The sequence below is a fragment of the Eschscholzia californica genome, unplaced genomic scaffold, assembly GCF_041429995.1.
Source record: "Eschscholzia californica isolate CP2 unplaced genomic scaffold, dmEscCali1.0.p SCAF_2, whole genome shotgun sequence".
In the NCBI taxonomy this organism is placed as follows: Eukaryota; Viridiplantae; Streptophyta; class Magnoliopsida; order Ranunculales; family Papaveraceae; genus Eschscholzia; species Eschscholzia californica.
The window spans coordinates 60525713-60548926 of record NW_028238309.1 but is presented as its reverse complement, the minus strand read 5'-3'; the positions used below and the strand labels follow the sequence as shown (position 1 = coordinate 60548926).

Here is a 23214-nt window from a genome sequence, read left to right as displayed (position 1 = left end):
AGACAGGCTGGGGTCGGAATTGCTCTTCCTTATCTTGCCCAAATCTCCAACCCCTACTACCCTTACTTCTCTAAAATTAGAAACAAAGTTAGACAGATAAAGAGGAAAAGACATTCTAAACCCTGGAAATCATCAAACAAAATCTCTTGAAGTTGTGTATATTGAAATTGAAATTGATAATAGTATCATGTGTCCTTGGATCAGATCGATATCAGAAATACCTATATATATATATATATATATATATATATATATATATGTTCTTAATGCGGAGTATATTGTTGGTTGGACTTAAGTTTGTTTGATTGAGATCTTCTTCTCGGCTAAATACCTCATTTAGACTTTTCCCTTGGGCAAGAACTTACTCTTTTTCGAATATGGTCGAATTGTGGGACTCTTTTATTTCTTCTTTGTCATCTGTCTCATTTTTAGCCCTTGCGGCTCTTTTTGTCTTGTAATCCCTTTCTCTTAATTCAACCAAATTATTCAAAAAAAGATTTGTTATTCAAAGTTGATTTGATATTAGTTCAACAAAAAAAAAAAAAGTTGATTTTGATATTATTCCTTAGATTCTTAAGAAAATTTGGGATCTCTTAGTGTTGCTACAATTTGGGAGAATGAGAATACTAATTAGGCTGGAGATGCTACATTTCTCATCATCACATCTTCTCTAGGTTTAGAGTATCTAAAGTTTGTGCATGTACTGGAATTTGATGCTGACCTCATTAATCCTATTTGGAATCTGAATCCATTTACAAACACCAGCAAATATAATTATATAGAAATTAGGGGAGAATTAAAATGTGATTATCCTAACTGTATTTCGTGGGATGCACCTGAAGAAAAATTGCAGGCAATAAGAAAAACTAGACTCCGGATAAAAATCTATTGTATTTTTGTCCATATGACTAGATTTTCTTGTTCCATAACAATACTCTCTCGCTCCCTCCATATAAAGACCCTTAAGGACTGAGGTCATCCTATGGGAACAAAAATGTCTATTTATTCGTACCTTTGTTTTATATATACCAAAATTCAATAAATCATAACTTTCGACTTTTATGTGAATCGAACTTCAGACGTATTGTACACGGATGATGGTGGTGATCGCAAAAAAAAAAAAAAGTGATGGTGGTGGTGGACGATTACTTAGGGATTACTTCAACATACATGTATATATATATGGTTAAGATGTTATATTTAATTTCCATTCCCTTAAAGTGAAGTGGAATTATTGGTGTACAAGAGAATAGAGAAAAAAGTAGGTTCTACTTTATATGTTTTTTTTTTGTTAAGGAACTTTATATGTTTTGTTAGAGAGAGAAATTGAGGGAATATTCAAAACAAAAGTAAACTTTGTTCCCTATGAGCAAATATGTTTCATGTCACATTAGCATTCACTTGCGTCTGAAATTGTAATTGAAGTGTATCTCAACATATCTCACCATCTCTACCCCCACTCTAACTTTGATTAAATAAAATTATTGTAGTTCTTTACTAGTAGTGGCATATGACTAAGTATTGCTTAATTAGCATATATTGTCATCTTCACTACAATGACTACGTGGAGAAGTTAGAAATGAGTTAACCATGAAATACAATGGATATAAACAAAAAAATAAAAATAAAGACTCCAACACTCTTCATGACGTGCAACCTGTGTGCGGACGCCTCTAAATGAAAATATAAGGGCTTGCAATAATTTACTATGTTGTATCATTTATTATTCAATACATAATTATGTGAGGATAAGTTATTATAAGCCATCGTATTTTCCTTTCAATACTAGACGTGAGACTATTGCTAGCTAAATATTCTTCACTATTATTTATGTGGAATCGGTTTTAAATTCAAGCCCTCGAAGACACGAACACAACGTTATGATTTTCGAGTCAATTTGATAAGTCCAACCCACTCGAATGTGCAAAAAAATCTCCTAGTTGAGGAGGACTGACTCCAAAAAAATCTCATATCATTTATTATTGCTAGCTCAAATATTCTTTCACTATGTAACTCAATTTTTGAAGGATAGTATCTCATTTATATGAAATCGATTTTATGTTGTCCTTAACTTGAAATTCAAGCCCTCGACGACATGAACGCAACGTTTTGATTTTCCAGTCATTTTGATATATACAACCCACTCAAATGTGCAAGAGATTTTCCTACTTGAGGAGGACCGACTCCAACTCCAACAACACTTCCGACCGCCACTGTACCCCCCACCCCTCCTCTTTCTCTTTGTCTATCTCTTCTCCCTCCCTCCCTCCTACCACAAGAAGAAGTACCAAAAGTAAAGGTGGGCTTGAGAGAAAAGAGGAGCGCCTTTAGAGGCACCCAAATATTTTCAGAGATAAACTTATAAAAGTGGGTCATCTTGTCTTAGGGAAATTTTAAATGCACTCACCATTTTTGTCATATACATTCACATCTCACGTAATTTTTGTTGAAGTCAAAGGAGATGTGAGTGTGGCAAGTAAAAATTGCAAGTGTATATAACATTTCTCCCAGTCTTATCCATCCACATATTAGTTTTGTGTAAAACCAAAATAAGTTTGTTTTCCATGGAAACATTTCCCTTGAAAATCCGAGAGTGACAGAAGGCCTTAAAAAATCAAGCAATGAACCTCATCTTTGCCAAAAACCCCCCATTTGTTAAAAGCTCTGTGGGTCTCTCGTGTCACTCTCACTCTAGATTTTTCCACCCATCTTAACATGAGAATTTGAAGAAATTATATTGATTTCTTAATAACCCCATCTCTCTAGAGGAGTAGATTGATGGAAGCAAGAAGATTAGCTATTCTGTGTTCCCATTTTCGCCAAACTGATCCTAAGTTCCCAGAAAGATCAAATTTGAAAGATTTTTCATCGATTTCTAGCTCGATTTGCATTTCAACTAGTCCACCAAATGATGAGTCCAAGAAAGAGGAAAAAGATTGTGTTTTTTGTAAGATAATTCGTGGTGAAGCCCCAGCATTCAAGGTATCATGCAATTTAATCTTACTTGTTCTTTGGATTTTGGGATTTTACTAGTGAAATTTATTGTGGGTTTTGCTTGATTTTTAGATATCTTCAATGGTTTTTTTCAATTTGATTATTTGTTGACTTTTGTTCTTACCCGTTTATCAAATTGGGCAGTCTTACAGTTTTCTGTGTTAGGTTTTGAAAATTTTGTGGGTCTGTAACATTTTGGTGGGGCTTTTGTTGATTGTTCAGTTTCTTTCATAACTATCAAATAATTGGTGAAAACTTAGAATCCTTGATATTGAAATTGCTGGAGTTTGCTGCTTTTTGAGTTATCCTTGATGGGTTGCCATGAATTGTTCATTTTTCCTATTTATCTGAGAATTGGTTAATGTTAGAAATTTAGGTGTAATAGCAAGTAAAAAACTACTATTTGTGATCTTCAATGGGGTTAAATCAAGATTCAGGACAATGAAAATTAAGAGTTAGGTGTGCCTTGAAAAGTTTTTTCTTTGCATTTGACATCTGAGTGGATTTGTGTGATCATACGAATTAGTGGTTGCGAACATTGTGCCCTCTCGTTAATGTAGTTCAAAGATACTTGTTCAAGTCATTAGGCAATTGAAGATATGATGAGTGTGCATTCTAATACAACTTATGAACTTCAAATAATGATGCTCGAGGTTAAAACTGAGTTGGATTTTGAATGACGGTGGGTTAAACATCTAATTTTTTGCTTCATGTTCGTTTGCTTGGTGATGGATGTGTACTTAGTGAGGCTCGTAATCTTACATTGTTAGCTCGAAGATTATACTCTTCTTTTTTCAGTTAGTCCTTATTAGTGCTTGTGCTAACAACTCTCTCTGCAAGTTTGAACATATAGAGAATGTGGTTCTTTGACATGGTATCAACTATCAATACAAAATTTTCAAAGAGGTTTAGGGTTCAATTCTTATTATTAGTGTAAAGAGGAAACCCCATGCCAATCCTGAGAGGGAGTACTAACTACTAAGTGACTCTTTAACCCTAATTGATCATTGATTTTCTTTGTGCAGCTTTATGAAGATGATGTTTGCATCTGCATTTTGGATTTGAATCCATTGAATCATGGGTAAGGTACCTGAGTATTTTAAATATCAGTTACCCTTTATCATACACTAGAGTTACGTTTTCCATTAAGTACGAGCAAAGCTTTTTCAGAACTATCGTTCGAGCAAAAGCGAAGAATTGTAATTGTAGGATCTTAAGATTTTAATGTCATATTGGTGTATCCTTATATTGATGATGAGCATACAAACTACATCTATTTTTGTTAGATGTGAACGACTTATTGACGAATTGGTTCTTACCTTTCGAAAGTTAAACTACAAAACATCTCATAGCCCATATTTTATACTTACTCAAAACGTATACTTTTTTAAGTTCTCGGTGGGGCAGAATTTCTACTTGATTTAAGTCAGACTTTGAGTTATCTTGCAGATATATATGTGATTTAGGTAGTCATGAATTTTCTTCCAGATGCTTTTTAAACACTGTCAAAACAATGGACTTCCATCTTGTACGCAACCCTTTGTGCAAGGACTTTTCTGCCTGTCATGTTCATTGTCCAACCAAATATTACATAAGAATTATTCTCTCTCTTAACCGCAGTAAGATCTTGTTTTTGTAGGCACTCTCTTATAATCCCAAAATCTCATTATTCATCCTTGGAAGCTACTCCGCCTTCTGTAAGTTATGGTTCAATGAATCTCTTCCTAAAGTAGTTGATCGAAATAGTTGGTTCTTGCATGTGTCCTATGGATGTTTTAGTTGAGATGTTTCTTCACATTTGATATATATTTTAGGTTCTTTTTTCGAACATATATGCTTTTACCAGGGTATACATGAATAAATCGACAAGGTTGAGCTTTCTGAATTCTTTTGACATCCTTGTATGTCTATGTTAAAATTCAAAATGGGTGGGATGTCTATGGTATATGTCCATTGTATTTTCTTTTTCTCTTTAGCTATTTCCCATCCAAAATGACAAGTTATGTTTCTTTTATTTATTTTGTAATTGTATCTATTCCACTGTGATAACAGTTCCATTAGCTAGTCAGAACTGGCATATCCGATAACTTTCTACTTTATTCATGCTTGAGAAATTGGTTTAGATGTTTTTTCATGAATATGCATATTGTTTTTTGTTTCCATCGATTGAAAAGTATAACTACCAAACTCAAGAGGTCTATTCATATCTTAAAATGGTTTCCTGTCTCTTTGTGTTGTTACATTTTGATTTCTTTTACAACTTTTGTTTTAGAAGTACATTACTTTTGTTTTATTCATATCTTACTTTCTGACAGTAAGAGTGTGACTTTTTAGTTACGGTTTGACGACTTCTCATGCAGGTGGTAGCCACCATGTGTTCGAAAGTACCTTTTGTCAGCAGTGCAATTATGAAAGCTACTCATTCTGGTAGGGTTCCTGATTCATGACAGAAGTATTGATTCATGTGTGTGTGTGTGTGTGTGTGTGTGTCTCTCCCTCTCTCTTCTCTTATACTTCCTATAAGAAAATCGTTGAGATTTTCTTTACGGTAAGCAAATCATCCATTATGTATTTCAAGTTTGTGAGCATCCAACTCAATAATACACAATGAGTGGACAGGCCTTGGGTAATATATTCTTGGTCACGAGACTTCCCTTTGTCCATTGCGGACTCTTCGCACTATATATCCGTTGGATGCTGAATTTTTTACCCCACTGTAATTTAGGAGAATATACATCTGCATTCCCAAAGTCAGTTCATAATTCAGTATTTAGGTCCAGTTCAAGTTAATTCTGGTATTAATTGGGAACGATTTTGGAAGTGTATCTTATGGTTGGAAAGCTCTTTGTGTCCGCTTTCCAACACTTTCCAACGGTGCATCATTTGGAGTTTCCTAGAAAGAGTTATTGCAGCTTTCGTACGAAGTGTCAAAATAGTCTACAAACAGGATTAAGTACGAATAGTTTACTTCGTTCTGCGTTATTGTTGATGTTATGAGTATTTCTGAATTCTTCCGAGTATATCTAGAGTCTTAGTAACATATATCAGTTAGGAAGTTAAAGAGAAGTTGGAGGTTTGTTCCAACTCTATAAATAGTGAGTTGTAAATGTTGGGTGTCATGGGCCTCTCACCCCAAAAGCTAACTCGAGGGGTAAGGCTTCTCCCGCACTTATAAATTCACCCATGCCCCTTCCACAACCAATGTGGGATTATCCCAACAATCTCCCCCTCACACATTGGCTCTTAACTTTAATAATTATTGGGCCAAGACTTGTTATACCCGGGCTCTGATACCAATGGTGGGTGGTCTTGCGCCTCTCTCACCCCAAAAGCTAGCTCAAGAGGTATGGTTTTTCCCACATTTATAAAGTCACCCTCTGCCCCTTCCATAACCAATATAAGGTTATCCCAACAGTAATATGTTTTAGTTGGGTCATTTTTTGAGTAGAAGAGTATTGGAAGTCTATAGACTTTCTTTATCTAGTCCTATATCTCTTAGGTAGATTCCTTTGAGTGGTGAACTTTCTTAAGGCTGTAACTCTTAGGTGGATTCGTTCGAGTTGTGAACCCGTATCCTTCATTTCGGATTTTGTATTTCATTCTATGTTATCCATTTCCCGGCATCACATTGTCCTCATACAGTCGACACCCTCGACCAGTATATGAGTGGTAGTTTTCTCACTCATACTACATGTTGGTTAACAAATTGTACCGGATAAAATTTTCTACCTCACACTAACTGCTTGCACCGAAAGTGTGATAATGCAGATTCATTCAACTTGTTGGTTAATAGTGGCATAGCTGCGGGACAAGTTATATTTCATGTAAGTTTCTTCAATTGCTTATTCATCAAATAACTTTTGAGCAGATCATTCTGTTCAAACTACAAAGACCATTTAGCTTTCACACTTGAATTGATTTTCAAATGATTGGTGAAAACTGATTTTATATTTTCCCTTGGTGGCACTGAAATATTTGATTTGGTTTCGCTAATTTAATTATAATTGCAGACACATCTCCATATAATTCCCCGTAAAGACCGTGACCACTTGTGGACATCTAAGGTAAAACCATTTCTTTATCTTCTCCTTTAATATCATATTTTATTTATTTATTTATTCATGGCCCTAGAGGAAAGACATCACATAACGTTGTAGATACGCATCAATTGACTCACTTATGTCAAACGTGAATGGTGTTGAAAATATGATGGGGCTTGTTCCACATTAAGTGGTCCACTAATGTTAAACCACCAAGAAGCCTGCTACCCTTCAAAGTTGGAACATAGCATTGTACGAATCATATACCACTTTTTCACTTGTCTAGAACGTCATACTTTTTTTTTTCATTTGTTCTATGTACGGACCTAATCGGTGATTAAATACATATAAGTTAAGTACTTGTATGATGGCTGATCCCCGCTTGTTGTGACGGATATCGACATGCCAATTTATAGGAACTTTAATATGTTAAGTATTTGTATGACGACTAATCCTCCGCTACCTAACCGGTGATTAAATACATATATGTTAAGTACTTGTATGATGGATTGATGGATAATCCTCCGGTTGTTGTGATGGATACGATATGCCATTTGATATGAACTTTAAAATGGAGCAAGCTCATGCCCCTGCCCCACATTCCAAACAGGACACTTACATTATAGAGTGTGAACAATGTTGTAGAGTGTCAAAACAATCCCACGTTCACGATTAAGAGGCAAACAACGAGAGAAAACTAAAATCTTAAATTTTGAATGTTATATGATTCTTGGGTTTAGAAGTCTTGTCGATTAACCCTAGTTCTTCGAAATTCAAATTAGTCATACAATTTACAATAGTGGCTGCAAAATTGATATCTATTTCTCATGCACATTATTTTCATTGATATCCTATATTTTAAATTACTAGTGTTCTAAAACCTACTTCTTTTGGCAGAGCTTTAGAAGGCAGCCCTTAAAACTAAACCACGAAACAACTCAACTCGCTGACTGCATTCGAGAACAACTGTCATCCCAGACTGACAACTGTGGAGATGGCAAAACAACTTAAGCCAGAGAACTGATAGGTCTGCCGAACCCGGGCCTATTTGTATTTTTATGTATAATAAAATCTTAGAACAACATTCTTTCTCAGTACATTAAAACAGAGTGGTAGTTTGCAAGATAAGATTTTATTTCAGGTAGTAAAGAAGCATTCTAGTAGATCTAGTGCTCTTGACAGAAAACTTATTCATCGAAGGAAAAGAAAATCTTGCTGTGTTTGGAATTTTGGATGCGTATAATCAAAAAGGGATATTTGGTGCCAGGAAATTTCATTGGGATTTTGGTTTCCCAGAGAAGACATGTTTTCTAGTTTCACATGACAACTGAAGTTGCGTTCACTTGAAAAAACATGGTCACAAAGCACGTCCGAGAATTAAGGATGTCAAACACCTGCGGGTTTGGGATGGGTTATCCCTCCTCAATTCCGTCATGTCGTAAATGGGTTTTACTAAGTTTGTACCAATATTAAATTGTCATAGTCGCCCAGGTGAAAAATAGTTGAACCATTATTGACCATCCTGTTCTGTTTAATATGAAAATGGAATCAGATCCGATTCAAACAAAAACAACAAAAATTTATTGTGTTTTGTTTCAGAAAAGCTTATAAAGAGTATGGTACTATTTATAAAATTTTATAAGAGATTGAAGTTTATCAACTCTTTTTTTTTTTTTGTTGAAAGATTGAAGTTTATCAACTCTAAAACTCCAACTAATACACTAAAAAAATATTAATATAAAATAGTTAACTTTTTTTTTTTGTTGAAAAATAAAATAGTTAAATTGGTAATATAAGATAAAATATTTTAAAAACATAAATATAGAATAGATCTATATAACAAGGGAAGAGGGTATCTTTTTTTTGAATATTTCTTTTCAGGACCTGGCGGGTGATTTAGAGGTCTGGTGTAAGGGTGCTTCTAAACGCACCAGGCCAAAAGGTTGTTAGCATCCATCTCTGTTAGTACCAGGCCCAACCGCTCATTTCTCTATTAGCACCGTCCAACTATGTAGGCACCGGTCCCTTCTCAGTTAACCCTAACCCCTCCATCCATCTCTCACAAAACCAATTAGAAATCTCAATTCCAAACATTCTCTCTCTAGGCAAACCAAACTCTACTCACCAAATCGCCCTAATCTCACGAATCTCTCTCAAATTTTGCTGTGAGTAAGTCCTTTCACTCTCTAAGTGTTAGAATCAAACATCATTTGGTGGAGACGAAGTTGAAATCAAGCTACAATTGCTCCTTCAAGGTTGGTTCAAAAACCTCAACTTTTATGAATTTTTTGAATGAATTTGTTGTTTGATTGATTGGGGATGTTAATATTAAAATGGTAATTATGACAACAAAAAATTAGTCATTAAAATTAACTGACGAAATCAATAAAGAGAAGTCAATTTTAAATTTACGGAAAAGAGCAGACCAAATATGAAGCTGGTCACAAAATAGGGGCAAGAAAGATAACTCATTATTCTACCTTCCAAAAGTTTGCACTTATTATCTCATATGTTTTCACTCTCTTTCACAAAATGTATCGTTGTCTCTCCTTGGTCATGTAACTCTCTCGCCCTTATGTCTCCCTATCGATCTCTCCTTCCTTCTGTGATTTATTAATAATTATATCCCATATATTATTTGAAATTGGTAATTATGTAAGGGAAGAAGAACCACATGTATTTGTGGATGAGATCGATATAATAGAAACGTGACTCTACATGCAGGGACGGATGCAAGGGGGTGCGAGAGTGTGCGGCCACACCCCTTGAATCCTCTCGATAGAAAATAATAATAGTAGTAATTATTTATATATATATATATATATATATATATATATATATATATATATATATATATATATATATATATATATATATATATATGATAAATATATATATCTAATGATGGGTAAAACTTAACCAAAGAAAGGATTGGCTCAGTGGTTGTGTCGCAGGCTGGTTTTTCCCTACAAGTCACAGGGCATGAGATCAAGTTAGGGGTGTCAACGGGTCGGTTCCGGTTTGGGTATCTCACTACCCAGAACCGGAACCTATTAAAAATTACAGTTCCGGTTCTTAGCGGTTCTAGGTCCGGTTCCATAATTTAAGGATCTAGAACATGAACTTATAAAAAATGCGGGTACCCGTCGGGTATCTGATATTTATCAGTTCTTTTTAGGACTTCTTATTTAATCGTTTTTAACACTAATTCGGAAGGTTATTGTGTTATACTTCATTCAAAACCTCAAATAGTTTTGGTAGAATCTATTAAATAAAATATACATGAATGAGTTACTAAAATTTAAGACAAATCTGATTATTTTATATTCTAAGTTGCTATAAAATTTGTTATTAAATATAGTTTGATTATCGATTAAGAATGGTATGTTAAATGAGAAACTCAATATGACATGATTAGAACATAATTAACATAAAATAAGTAATTAAGACCTTAAAATTTGTGAAAGAATCGACTAATTACGCATTAAATTTGGGTATCGGGTACCCGTTGGATCTACCCAATAAGTATTGTAATATTATCGGTTCTATTCGGGTAATACCCGTCGGGTATTAAATTCTTATCGGGAATGAAAACAAGGATCCAGAACCGACATAAACAGTTCCGGTTTCGGTTCGGCTCCGAGTAAATGGGTACCCATTGCCACCCCTAGATCACGTCCCTCCATAAGAATTATATGTATTTTTTTAAGTCTATACGTATGTACATATATACATATATATATATATATAGCGTTTTCCATGGTGGTTATGGTGTGGATTCATGGACGAGTGCAAGGTTGTGGTCGTGTGATCGAACCATAAGCATTTTAACTTTTATGTTTTTGAAATTTCTCAAAAACAAATTCCTATAAAATTCAATTCATCTACCATAAACTCTATAAACTTCAATTCATCTACCATAAATCCTATAAGCTTCAAACTACCATAAACCCTACAAACTTCAATTCATCTACCTTAAAACCTACAAACTTCAATTCATCAACCCTCTAAACTTGATGGATGATCGGCTTTTCAGAACGATGATTGCTCAAACTTAGAATTGATTCGAACACCTGCTTGCAAATTGGTGGAAACTGAAAGAGATAAAACATATCATATAGTTTATTTGTTTATCACTTTAGCACTAACTTTGTAGATTGCAACTACCTCCGTTGAAAGAACTTTTTCGGATATGAAGCTAGGCAAGACACGCTTAAGAAACAAGATGAGTGATCTGTGGTTAAATGATAGTTTAGTAGTCTTTATTAATATATTAATGAATATAAGTATTTTGTTAATTACTGTATTTGCAAAAAAAGATTATTTGGGTATATAAATCCGCACCCCCTTAGTAGAAATCCTGGATCCGTCCCTCTTTACATGTAGCTTGTGATATTGAATAAAAACATCATGACGCACGACCATGATATATCATTTGATGATGAGATGAGTCTCTATTGTCAGAGGGTAGAGTGTTCACGATTCTAGGAGTTACGCGGGTTTACCCAAAGGTTTTAAAGTCTCCAGTCAGTGAGGTGTCATCTAATACATGGATGATGTTGGATTTGTAGAACTGACAAGTGGGTTGGACTCACTCAATAAGTTACCCCCACGGGAGAGATATCCACTTGTAGTGACAAGGTGTCGTCTAAGGTGTTTTTTTTTGTATGTCTGAATCTGAATTGGCTGAATCTGGTTTAGCTGAACTGAAATGGTTGAATCTGAATTAGATGAATTGTTTTACAAGTTAGATGTCTGTTTTTTCAATCTGAATCATTAAGTCTGAATTCAGACAATGACATTTATACCCTTGATTAGTATTTTTTACCAAAAAAAACTAATTCCTATTTTCAATCTCAATAAATGAAAGAAACTCTAGATCCCTCTTTATCTATTTCTCTTACTCATTTTCTCTCTGAACAGTTTCTCTCTCTCTCATAGAAGATGGCAAAGTTCGGATGAAGGTTCAATCATGGTGACCCTTGCTAGATCGACAATCTCTCTCTTTCTCTCTCTCTCTCTAATCGAATATCGACAAAATTTCGACGAGTTCAATACCCTCGCCAGATCTGATTCAAACAAGAGTCAGATCCGACGAAGGTTTTCTTCATCGTAACTGTAATACCCATATATGTAATACTTTTAGAAACCCTTTTGATTCTTCAGTTATATATTGATCCTAATTCTAAATCCCCATCTACCGTTTTTTGGTTACTTTATTGTCTTTGTTGTTTGATTATGTTTGTTCCTTATCTATTATTGTGTTCTGATCTGGTGGTGGTGGTCTGTGGTGATTGTTTTGTTGCGGTGGTTTTGTTGTTGTGTTGACGGTGGCGGTGGTTGTGGTCTGTTGTGGTGCGGTGGCTGGCTGGCTGGCTGTGGTGGTGTTGGATGTGGTGGTGAAATATTTTCAATGGGAGAGATTTTCTTAATTCATGGGGGGTGTAATCGTCATTTGACCTTTTTCAGAAGTTGGGCCTCTCTTTCAGACTTGTTTGAAGTCTGAAATTAGTAGGTTTTTTTTTTTTAGTTATTTCAGACATCTAAATAATTCAGCCAAAATTCAGATCCTACCAAATACAAAAACAAACATCTGAAATCTGAATAGGAATCCAATTCAGATTTCAGATCTGAAAGAAACAAAAAACAAATAGCACCTAAGTCGGCACAACCACATCTCAATTGATTGAGATGTAGTTTTAAGGGCACTCAGGGTAATTTTGTTATGATCTTGTGAGAAGGCCAAAAGAGTAATCGTCACCCGTCAGGTAAATGGGGATCTATTGAGTAAAATGTGATCGGGGATCTATTGAGTAAAATGTGATCGACGAACCAATCAATTACAGATATCAAGTAGGAACCAGTATGGGAAATGAAGAAAGAATGATACAATATTAATTCAGAGTACTCATCTAAAGACATTTGGTAGAATTTGACCTTAGCTTGTTCAGACATATTATTCAGTTCATAAAAATCTATCCGGCCGCTGGCCTAGTTTGATATAGATAGTTTCACAATATAGAACCCAAAGACTTAACATCCCTAAGAGAATTGAAAATTTTATGTTTACACCCCATAACATTAGAAAACACTGAGTGATTTTTCGCGGCGAAAATAAGGGAACATAACAAGAACCAGAAGTAGGGCAATTGGAAAACTTGCAGACAATTGAAGAAAAGAGAAAACACGGATGCCGCCCAAGCTCACGACTTACCTGCTGCCCGTCCCCTCTCTCTTGCTCTCGACATTGAATACAATGTTCACAAGCTTAAAAGTGTTCATGTGGGACTATTCTCAAATACATTAAAATTTGTAGTGTTTCTAAGTACTACATAATTTGAAATTGGCTTGGAGAATTGTTTGAAAAATATTTGTTGAATTTAATCAATATTGTTCAAGTTAGTCCCAACATTTGGAATCTTCAACCTCTGTATATTGCAATTTACAAAGCAAAGTTTTGTGTACTAATAAGAGGACACATATTAATGATCAAGAGGATTCATTTATCTGAAGCTCCCAAAATTAATAGCAAGTGACAAATTGTTATACCCTATATCATCATCTCATGCTATTTACTTGAACTTCAGTCAAGACCTTATGTCATAATAGTATTCTTTCTTTTTCACTAAGAAGAAACCCTATCTTTCTTAGTTTTCCTACTAACCAGTTTAAGAAACAAAGTAAAAAAATTCAAAATCAGGAGTTAAAGCTGTATACATCCATAATTCCTCCTCCCCCCTTTACCTTTCCTTCTATTCCTTCCTTTTCCCTTTCCTTTCTAACTAACTAGCTTTGCTTACCATATTAAGCATCATTCCAAACCGTAAAAGTTGGTGCTCCATGGCAAACGGCGAGACTGTTAGCTCTTGTTGTTAAGCCCGCTTGAACCGGACTTGGCATCCAATTGTTACAAGCCGGAGCCGCTTGTTGGTCCATGTAATAAGCATTTCGACCTTGCCCGTAAGGATCGTTTGAAGACAAAATATTGTCATAGCCCATCTGTTGTTTTACATCATTCTCTCCAAACCCACTTCCTTGATTAGGGTTATTTTGATCAGAGAGCATAACCATTCCCATTGGCATAACATAACCTCCACCACTATGTCCACCCATCACACCTTGATAACTTCCATTTCCTCCACTACTAGTACCACCTCCTCCACTATTATAAAGAACAGAATTCGACCCGGAGCTATGTTCCAAAGATGAAGAATCTAAGCTCATTAGGTTATGAAGAACAGAAGGTTGAAAAAAGTTATGGTGAGTATTTCCTAATTGAAGTTGTTGAAGATCTTGAAAACTATGAGCAGCTGTAACAGTATCTTGTTCTTGCTTACACCATCCTCCCCTTTGTTGATTATATGGGTAATGCATATTCAATGGCTGAGCTTGTTGAAATGCAATAGTAGACCATCCATTATGATGAGCACCATAATTGTTTATTCCATCAGTCAGTTGTGAAGTTAGGTTATCATCTGCTCTTCGCCCGTCTACACTAATTTCAATCTGCTCGGCTTCTTTTAAACGTTTTGCCGCTCCACCGATTGGCAGTGTACTACTTTCCATAATGCTATTTACATCATATCTGCTCATGTCAAAGTTGGTTACTGCATTTAGACCGCGAAACTTAATTGCAGCAATGTCATAGGCCTCGGCTGCTTCTTCTTGGGTACCTGCAAATTTTAACATAGTTTATGATTAGCGATAAAGTATTGATTTTCCCTTCTTAGAGTACCTCATTTGAATTTCCGACTTTGAAAATTTACTACAAAGACCAAGTTATTTTGGAGGATAGAAATGATAAAAGGGACTTGTCATGGAAACTTACTGAAAGTACCCAAGTAAAGATCCTTGTTCCCTGCAACCCTTCCAATTCTTGCTTGCCATCTTCCATGCTGATGGTGCCTAATTAAAAGTATATCAACATTTTCAGTTTTTGGCCAATTTTATTGTTTACTTATGAGTACAAAAACAGATAATTTTTTTTCTTGGAGAGATGACAAAAACCTATACTAAATTATCCAATAGATTGATTTGATAAGAATTTTAAACTAGAAAAACTTGTTTGAGGAATTTTCCCCTCTCAAATACTAAGAACCGGGTAAAATGTAAGCATTACCGTTTGAGATTTCAGCTGCATGCATTATCTTTTTTACTTGTTTAGTTAAAAATGAAGAGAGATGCTAGAATCACAAAAGATTTTGACAAAAAAAAGTTCCCAGCTGATGTGACGGTTGTGATTTTCATCTCTCAACAGTCTAGATTTGGTCAAAGTTTGAAACCAAACCCGCCACATCAGCTGAGAACCTTTTTTTGTCAAAATCTTATGTAACTTTATCATTTCCCAAAAATGAATATGACCAATTATTCGGTACACTAAAAGGAGCTAGTGATCAAGGAAAACAAGCCACATTTTCATCATCAAACCTATTGCAATTTTTACTCCTCGCAAACTTAGTTTGATATGTCATTTGTTCTTCATGATAATAAGTATAATATATTTAAACAACCATATACCTCGTTACACCACGGTAAATTGAAGCTCCCCGGGAAAACCCACTACTTTTCCTACACAAAGAACCATAAAATGTTAGGAGTTTCATTGAATTACTACATATTTTAGTGAATATTATACATCTTGACAATACTCTATAGATAGATATAGGTTAATCAAGACATCATCTACCTTCTAAGAGATGCAACATATTCCTGCCTAGTCATGTTCTTCATCTCCTCCAACTCTTTCTCATAGTTAGTAATCTAAAAATAAAATGATAGAACTAAGTAAGCTCAAAAAATTACTCTAAAGTGTAAAAAAAAAATGCTCTGTCATATAAATAAGAAACTTACTGGAAAGTTAGTAGTGGTGGTTGATCCCCAATACTTCAATGCAGCCAAATCATAAGACCTAGCTGCCTTTTCTTCTTTGTCATAACCACCTATAGATATCATAGAAAGAGAGAGACACCATGAGAAACCTTTGAAAACTCTTAATAGGGTAAGTAGCAAAAGTTAAATGAGCAACAAGATTAAGAAGATGTATTTTTATTACCAAGATAAACTGCAAGAATGATGAATGACACCAACATCAAAACATGCAAAAAAGGAAGAATGAATAATTTAGAAGTAGGAAAGGATATTAAATAGAAATGAATCCCATTTCTTCAAATTAGATAAACATTTCTAAATTGTTAGAAATAAAATGTAGTTTAGATGAATAAACATACCTTGCCTTCCCTTTCTAGTCTGCCCTTCCCTTCTACAACTATTGTCCCACAAATGAGCTTCATATCTACCAGTCCATCTATGTCTACATAGTAAATCAAAATAAAATAAAAACTTAAGATCATATAGACGGATCGTTCTTTTTTCATCGATATTTAGGTTTTCATGGTATCTCTAAGTACACCATTTAAACAAATATGAACAAAAATAATGATCAAGAAAATAATGTTAAAAAGAAAAACCTTGTAACTCCACGGTAGATTGAAGTTCTTTGTCCAAATGTATCAATTGACTTCCTAGGAACATTTTCTATTGCTCCACTAGGGCTATCAATAGTACTACTTTTTTGTTTATTGTTCTCCGACGAAGAACTCTCCGCCCCACCACCACCGTCACCACCACTACTGGCTGTCATCACAGTCGAGGCGGAAGCTACAAGCGGAAGCGGCATCCCGGAACTAGATTGTGATCCAGTACCCATTGATAAAGAAAGTGTTTGTCCATTTGCTCCCACAACTCCACTACAATTATTATTACTTCCATTATCATTTGTGGTATCTTGTTGTGGTGGTGCAGGTTGATTTCTCAACCAAGTTTTGATCATTGACAACCCTATTGATGAATTATTATTATTATTGTTAACACTTCCACCACCACTACTCATAACACCACCGCCACCGCCATGATCACCTCCACTACTATTTGGCAATGAGAAAGGGTAACCTCCACTAGTACTATGATCATAAGTTCCAGACATCCCATGAAGCTTTTGTTGATGATCATGATCAGAGAAAGAATGACCACCAAGAAAATCTTCTAATTTTGGTTCTTCATGATTTAAGTGAGGATTACAACTAGATCCACCCATTAGCATAGAAAGTTCAGAACCTGTTTTATAAGTGCTATCATTCCAATCTACAAGCAAAAACAAGTTAGATGATGAAGAAACTTAAAATCTACATATATATATATATATATTAGAGAGAAAGAGAGAGAAAGCAAGAAATAGATGAAACTAACCATGTTGTTGATGGGTTCTGTTTAGGGTTTCAAAAATACCATAAGGACCAGTAAATGAAGGAGCAGATGAATCAGAAGCAAGATCAAAACAATCACCGGATACTTCAGTACCAGAAACTTCATCAGAGTTAAACCCATGACGAGAAACGGATGATTGATGATGGGTTTGTGATTCTGAAGGAAGTTCTTGTGGAGAAAGTGAAAAACCTAACCAGTTGTTCATAGAAGCCATTTTTTTAAGCTTTTTTTCCTTTAAACAAAAAAAAACTCTTGTTCTTTTTTTTTTATGGTACTAAAAACACTTGATGATGATCAAACTAGTTTCTGCATGAAGGGTAGAAACAAGAAAGAGAAACAAGAAAAGGGTTAGAAATTAAGAAGAAGAAGAAAAAGACTAGGTTAATTTGTTAGTTAGATATAGGAATTTGAAGGATGAGTAAAACGTTGGGGTTTGGAAAATGATAGAAGAAGAAAGGAGGATTAGAAATTATGAGTAGTAAACATTTCTATCTAAGTAAATACAAGGTATATATATAAGTCTCTCTTCTCTCTCTCTCTCTCTCTCTTCTCTCTCTCCCTCTCTCTCTCTCTCTCTCTCTCTCTCTTCTCTCTCTCTCCCTCTTTCCCTCTCTCTCTCTCTCTCTAAGAAGGTTATTAGGGTAAACTCTTGTATTCTTCTCTTTCTCTCTCTAGACTAGTGTGGAGAAGAGAAGGGTTTTTTTTTTTTTTTTTTGTTGAAGAAGGGTTTTCTTTGTTACATGTAAAAACAGTGCCTATTCCTTAGTGTAATATTAAATAGAAGTGACCCCTCAATTGCTCCGTAAAAAAATAGCAAAGCAAGAATAAAACGACAGATTCACTGCCCCTGAAACTAACAAAACAAGATGAATTGACAAAAAAAGATATTTAGTATTATAAAACAAGTCACGTAGGTAAAAGCCAAAGGTTTACATTGTATGTGTAAAAAACTAGATAAGGATACCCCTAATTAAGTCCATTTCTAACTAATAGTACTCATAAGACTTTGTTTATAAAGAGTTATTTTTCTCACGTTATTAAACATTAATTTCATTTTATTTATATTTAAGTAATAAGACTGTATAGGATTCGTGGACATAATTTTGTGAGTCGGTTGACATGTCCTTGTGTGTTTAATTAGCCTGTGTTATGGCAGCATAATTAGGTAAAACAAGTTTCACCTTTTGGTGCAACGGTTGGACACCCTTCTTAAGTCTATGAAGTCGTGGTATTGAGTCTCGGTGGAAGCAGTTTGTCATTAATATTTATCCCATGTAATTTAGGTTATATATTAAGTAAATAATGTACTACTAATAATTTGTCGGGCTTTAGGTCTCTTTTATATTGTTGGGTTTTAGGCTTCTTTCATTCATGGTTTGAATTAGGCAGTTATCGTGTTTATCACATCTTCTTGATGTATCAATCCCTTGTAACGACTACCGTAGATCGTAGTCGAATTCTCCCAAAAAAGAACTAGGTAAAACAAATTGTACCCATTATAAGAATATTTTTGCATATGTATAAAATTGTTCTCACACACCTCCTCGTGTGTTGTGCTATTTTTCCGTCTAAGTGTACTTTTTTGTTACTCGGCATGTAAATGGAACAAATTAATCGCATGTTGGATTTGTTTTCATATTACCCTAATTTAAATACCACGGTAAATTTATGGACATCAAAATCAAACTCAAGAGACAATTGGTTCAAGTGATTTAAATATCGCATATTGTATAAATTGACATTATTTAACCGGTGGTTAAATATTTTCACATTTGGTGGTATACTAATTTACAGGTTAAGTCTAAGAACAAATGAACAGTATAGTACCTGTACAAGAGATCTTCCAATTGAGAAGATCCAATGACATGATATAGAGAAAGACCCGTCTATTATATTCTGTTATTTAGATAAATCAATGATTTCATTATGAATAGAACAACAACTAATTCATCTCATTACATGTGTATTTTTTTATTTTCCAATAAATTTACATATTCCATTAGTAGATCTTTTGACGTAGTCGGCGGAAGAAGTTGAACCCCTAAATTCAAATAGGTGTAGTATTAGTAATATGATATAGTAGTACTTAATCTCCCTAATTCCATGGGTAATCACCCTCACATGTGGTTTTGTAAAGCTAAAACAATTTATATCTTCCTTTGAAATAAAAAAAAGAGTCATTCTATTCCACTATCTACATTTCTTAAATTCCTTAATCTATCACTATTAACTTCAAATATTTTTTTGAAGTTTTTAACCTTATAGCCCCTCTCAATAAGATTTAGTTTTTTTTCTCTCTCTCTTGTGTTTGTGTCTATACCCCCCACTCCACATGCACATCTGTATAAGATGATATCTGACAAAATGTGACAAAAAACACATACACAGCCCTCTCCACACCCATTTATTCAAAACCCAGTTGGAAGAGGGTCATTTCATGTCAGTTATCTGCTCCTACCACTCTGATACCCCCAAACCCCTTCTCATTGGTTCCTCTCTCTCTCTCTCTACTACTCTTTCTCTTTCTCTTTCTCTCTCTATATATCATGAAATGAATAGACCCCTCCCTCTACCAATCCTTAAACACCCATAACTGTCTCCCATTCCATCCATCATCCCACCCACCATTTTTATACTATTATCTCCCCCTCGTCCTCTTCCTCCTAGCTAGTCTTAATCATCAAACTGCTCCCCCCTCGCGCATCATCCGGGGGAAGATACCCCTTCCATCATTCTCTCTCTCTCTAACTTTTCATACTTTGCCCATAACTCTGTAATGCCAATGCATGCATAACTTTACATTTTTATCAGATAAAGAAAACCCTTATTTCTTTCCAAAATTAAATTCAAAAAAATTAATAATAGAGAGAGTAAATAAATGAAAAAAAAAACTAGAGAGAGAAAAAAACTCAAATTATGAAAAATATAATAGGGGGTTTGTTAAGCCTATGCACCCCTATACAAGGGCGAATCTATGTGTGGACTATCCCTGGCTGCAGCCAGGGATAGATTTTGTTAAATCTCTCAATAGGTATAGACACTAGCAAGATAGCTTATTGGTAGCCAGGGAAGGTTTTATAAAATACCTTGCTAAGTCTAAACACGAGGAAGAGATGGCTTAGTGGTAAGCCATATACCCCACACACACGAGGTCCATGCTTCAAATCCCCCTCCATGCACTTTATTTGGCTATCTTTTTTCTTTCTCTTCAATGCACTCGTATCAGTTCTCTTGATTTCTCTTGATTTTAAACGACTAGGTTTACTAATTACTCATACATACACATTCTTAAGATTTACTAAGATCTATCAAGACTACTAAATAGTCGTAGTAAATCCCGTAGAAAGATGTGTGGAGATCAACTATGTGCACTTTCAATTTTAGTTTTATCGTAAAGTTTGGTTTTATTTGTTCTCGCCATATTGATTCTTTTGCGCCTTAATTAAAACTATAGGCACTTTATCAAATAAAGTTGTAATACAATTACCATGGAATCACAAGGATGACAAAGTTACATTAGCGATAATCTCTGCAAATTTAAATCATTGTTAAGAAATGCATTATCGACTGACATTTGCAGAAAAAACATTAGGGTAGATGTTGGTTGCTTAACATAGTTAACTAATTGTAACTTTGTAACTTGTAAGTACGTTAAAAATTGCGTCTTCCTAACAATAGGTGTATGGAACAAAATTTTTTTTCTACCGTTTTTTTTTATGAAAAAATTAGGCTAGCCAGGTGCGATTTCAAATCCTGGCTCCGCCCTTGCCCCTATATGAAGACATAAACCCTTGTCTTCCGGGTCTAGAAATTATTTCATTCTCAACCCTTTTATATCATATTGTATGTTAGAAAATCTATAAACCCGAGTATAGCATATCTTTTAATACTAGTAGTAAGATTCACTAGTGCAAGCTTTTAATCTTTAACTTTCTCTCTCTATATCTTTCTATTAGTATTTGATTTTTTTTTCTATACTTAATAAGGGTACAAACTTTGTATCGAGTATTAGACTATTATTAGTGAAATTAATTAGTACTAACAAATAAGAGAGAGAGAGAGAGAAGATATTAATCTGGGATGGAGCGAGGTCTACTGGTAAGTTTGACCGTAAAGAAAGGAATCAAAGAAGGTAAAACACATGGCTTCTCAAATTTTATATCTAGTAGTATATTAAAAGCCTGCCACTACTGTAAAAATAAATGCTCTCTCGGTAATCTAATCATAATCATGCCCCAACCCTAATCTTACCAGTAAGAGGATGGATACACAGAAGATTCAAACATAGACAACTAGTACTAGTATGACTTTTGACCTAGGAAACAGCTTTTCTTCAACTCTTAACCTGATAGGTAAAATTTGAATTATCTTTTCAACATTTACTGCCTTTTCTTTTCTTTTCTTTTCTTTTTGGTGAATTCAGATTTTGGTCCCGTATATATGATTAATTCGCCATTTTAGTCCAGTAAGTGTCTGGTAGTTCGATTGGTTTCTAAGGACGGAATGGCCAAATTTTTTTTTATTTCTTCTCGAAATACCCTTAAGGTCATAATGAAATTATTCTCAAAAATTGTTACAACACTAATGTCTTTTTTTCTAATTGTGTGAAAACATTAATGTCATCTTCCCTTCTCTCTTCCCGTTCATCCCGTCTATGCACCACTGCATCTCCGCCTTATCTTTCTTCTCTGGCATAAGGTCGTCGACTAGCAACCTTCGGGCAATGACCTTCAACTTTCGGCCAGTGACTTTCCACCCATTTTTTTATTTCTTCCTCTTAATTTTTTTGTTCTTATCTCTCTCTACTCTTTTTTCGACGAAGGAACTCCTCTTCGAGCGGAGAAAGATAAGAGAGACAAAGAATAGGAAAAAAAAGAAAGAAAAGAAGAAAATAGAGAGAAAAAGATAAGAACTAAAAATAAAAATTGCGTCAAAGGTCGCCAATTGGAGGTTGTCAGTCGGCGGGCTACCCTTCTGCCCGAGAAGAAGGGTGGGGGTTGAGATAAACTGAACAAGAGATGAAGTGGATATTAATGTTTCAGCATTTTTGTGGGAAATAATTTCACTGTGTGCCCTAATGATATTTCTCCAAAAATTGAACCTCTTTTTCTTTTGGGTGCCGAATTGAACGACCAGACACTTATAGAAGGCAAAAAGGTAAATTATTACAAATTAGGGGCCAAAAGATGGAGTTAAATCTTTCTTTTACCCGGTAGAAAAATCTTGTGTGAACTCTATCCTTAAAGACAGACATTTAGGGTTACATGAAAAACTACCAAATTGTCAATTCCATTTTCTTTATTTGGTTAAATCTTCCGTAACCCATTCTGCTTCATTCAGAATATAAAATATTTTTGTCAGGACTGACTGGATAAAACAAATTAACTAAAAGATAAAAAGGGGAAAATGGTTTAAGTTTGTGATTAAGAAAGCTAAAAATTGTTAGACCTTATAAAAATCCATTCTTTATATGTAATTAGTTATTAAACTTTCTATATCAGGACATAGTGTAATAGGTGGATACAATAGGTAGAATCCTAGGTAGACTCGTACATAAACACGTTCGATTTCAGAATTATTCTAAAGATCAGATTTCACAAATTTTGATTTAATATGTATGTCATATTGAAGTAGAGTGTGTAGCTACTAAAAATGGTGTGTTAGGAATTCATATCACTAAACAGGCGAATGCCGCTCTCCTTATTAAATGACTTTGGCGTTATGGTAATGAGCCGAAGGCATTATAGACGAAGATTATTCCAAACAAAATTTTATTGATTTGCTATCTTCGGGGCTTTTTGATTGGAGAAAAATGATAGGATTTTCAATGAGAAGTACAGATCTCCCGAACAACTAATAGTTTTCATTAAAGAACTTATTTTCTGTTAGAGTTCCCCGTTGAATTGGAAGAAGACTA

At 34.6% G+C, this 23214-nt stretch overlaps 2 protein-coding genes across 2 annotated transcripts; one reads left to right on the top strand and one right to left on the bottom strand.

The window, feature by feature from the left end:
- The first annotated feature begins 2523 nt into the window (after positions 1-2523).
- Positions 2524-8261, top strand: HINT3 (histidine triad nucleotide-binding 3). Its single transcript, XM_086661780.1, has 7 exons — positions 2524-2982; positions 4020-4075; positions 4634-4691; positions 5355-5421; positions 6763-6818; positions 7005-7058; positions 7932-8261. Exons 1-7 carry the CDS (start codon positions 2779-2781, stop codon positions 8043-8045), a joined length of 609 nt encoding a protein of 202 aa, XP_086517906.1. The 5' UTR covers positions 2524-2778; the 3' UTR covers positions 8046-8261.
- Positions 8262-13536: 5275 nt separating this feature from the next.
- LOC147559832 (AP2-like ethylene-responsive transcription factor BBM2) lies at positions 13537-18041 on the bottom strand. The gene is made up of 9 exons (XM_086661779.1): positions 17280-18041; positions 16502-17174; positions 16262-16344; positions 16087-16095; positions 15885-15973; positions 15721-15794; positions 15552-15602; positions 14863-14939; positions 13537-14707 (listed from the first exon to the last, which is right to left on the bottom strand). Exons 1-9 carry the CDS (start codon positions 17509-17511, stop codon positions 13839-13841), a joined length of 2157 nt encoding a protein of 718 aa, XP_086517905.1. The 5' UTR covers positions 17512-18041; the 3' UTR covers positions 13537-13838.
- Between the last annotated feature and the right edge of the window lie 5173 nt (positions 18042-23214).

Bases quoted from the DNA above. Each gene is read 5' to 3' on its own strand.
- HINT3 (XM_086661780.1), top strand. From the start codon at position 2,779: ATGGAAGCAAGAAGATTAGCTATTCTGTGTTCCCATTTTCGCCAAACT. The intron at 6,819-7,004 runs GTAAGTTTCTTC...TTATAATTGCAG, and splicing joins CGGGACAAGTTATATTTCAT to ACACATCTCCATATAATTCC. The intron at 7,059-7,931 runs GTAAAACCATTT...TTCTTTTGGCAG, and splicing joins ACCACTTGTGGACATCTAAG to AGCTTTAGAAGGCAGCCCTT.
- LOC147559832 (XM_086661779.1), bottom strand. From the start codon at position 17,511: ATGGCTTCTATGAACAACTGGTTAGGTTTTTCACTTTCTCCACAAGAA. The intron at 17,175-17,279 runs GTTAGTTTCATC...TTTTGCTTGTAG, and splicing joins CAGAACCCATCAACAACATG to ATTGGAATGATAGCACTTAT. The intron at 15,795-15,884 runs GTAAGTTTCTTA...TTTTATTTTTAG, and splicing joins CCACCACTACTAACTTTCCA to ATTACTAACTATGAGAAAGA.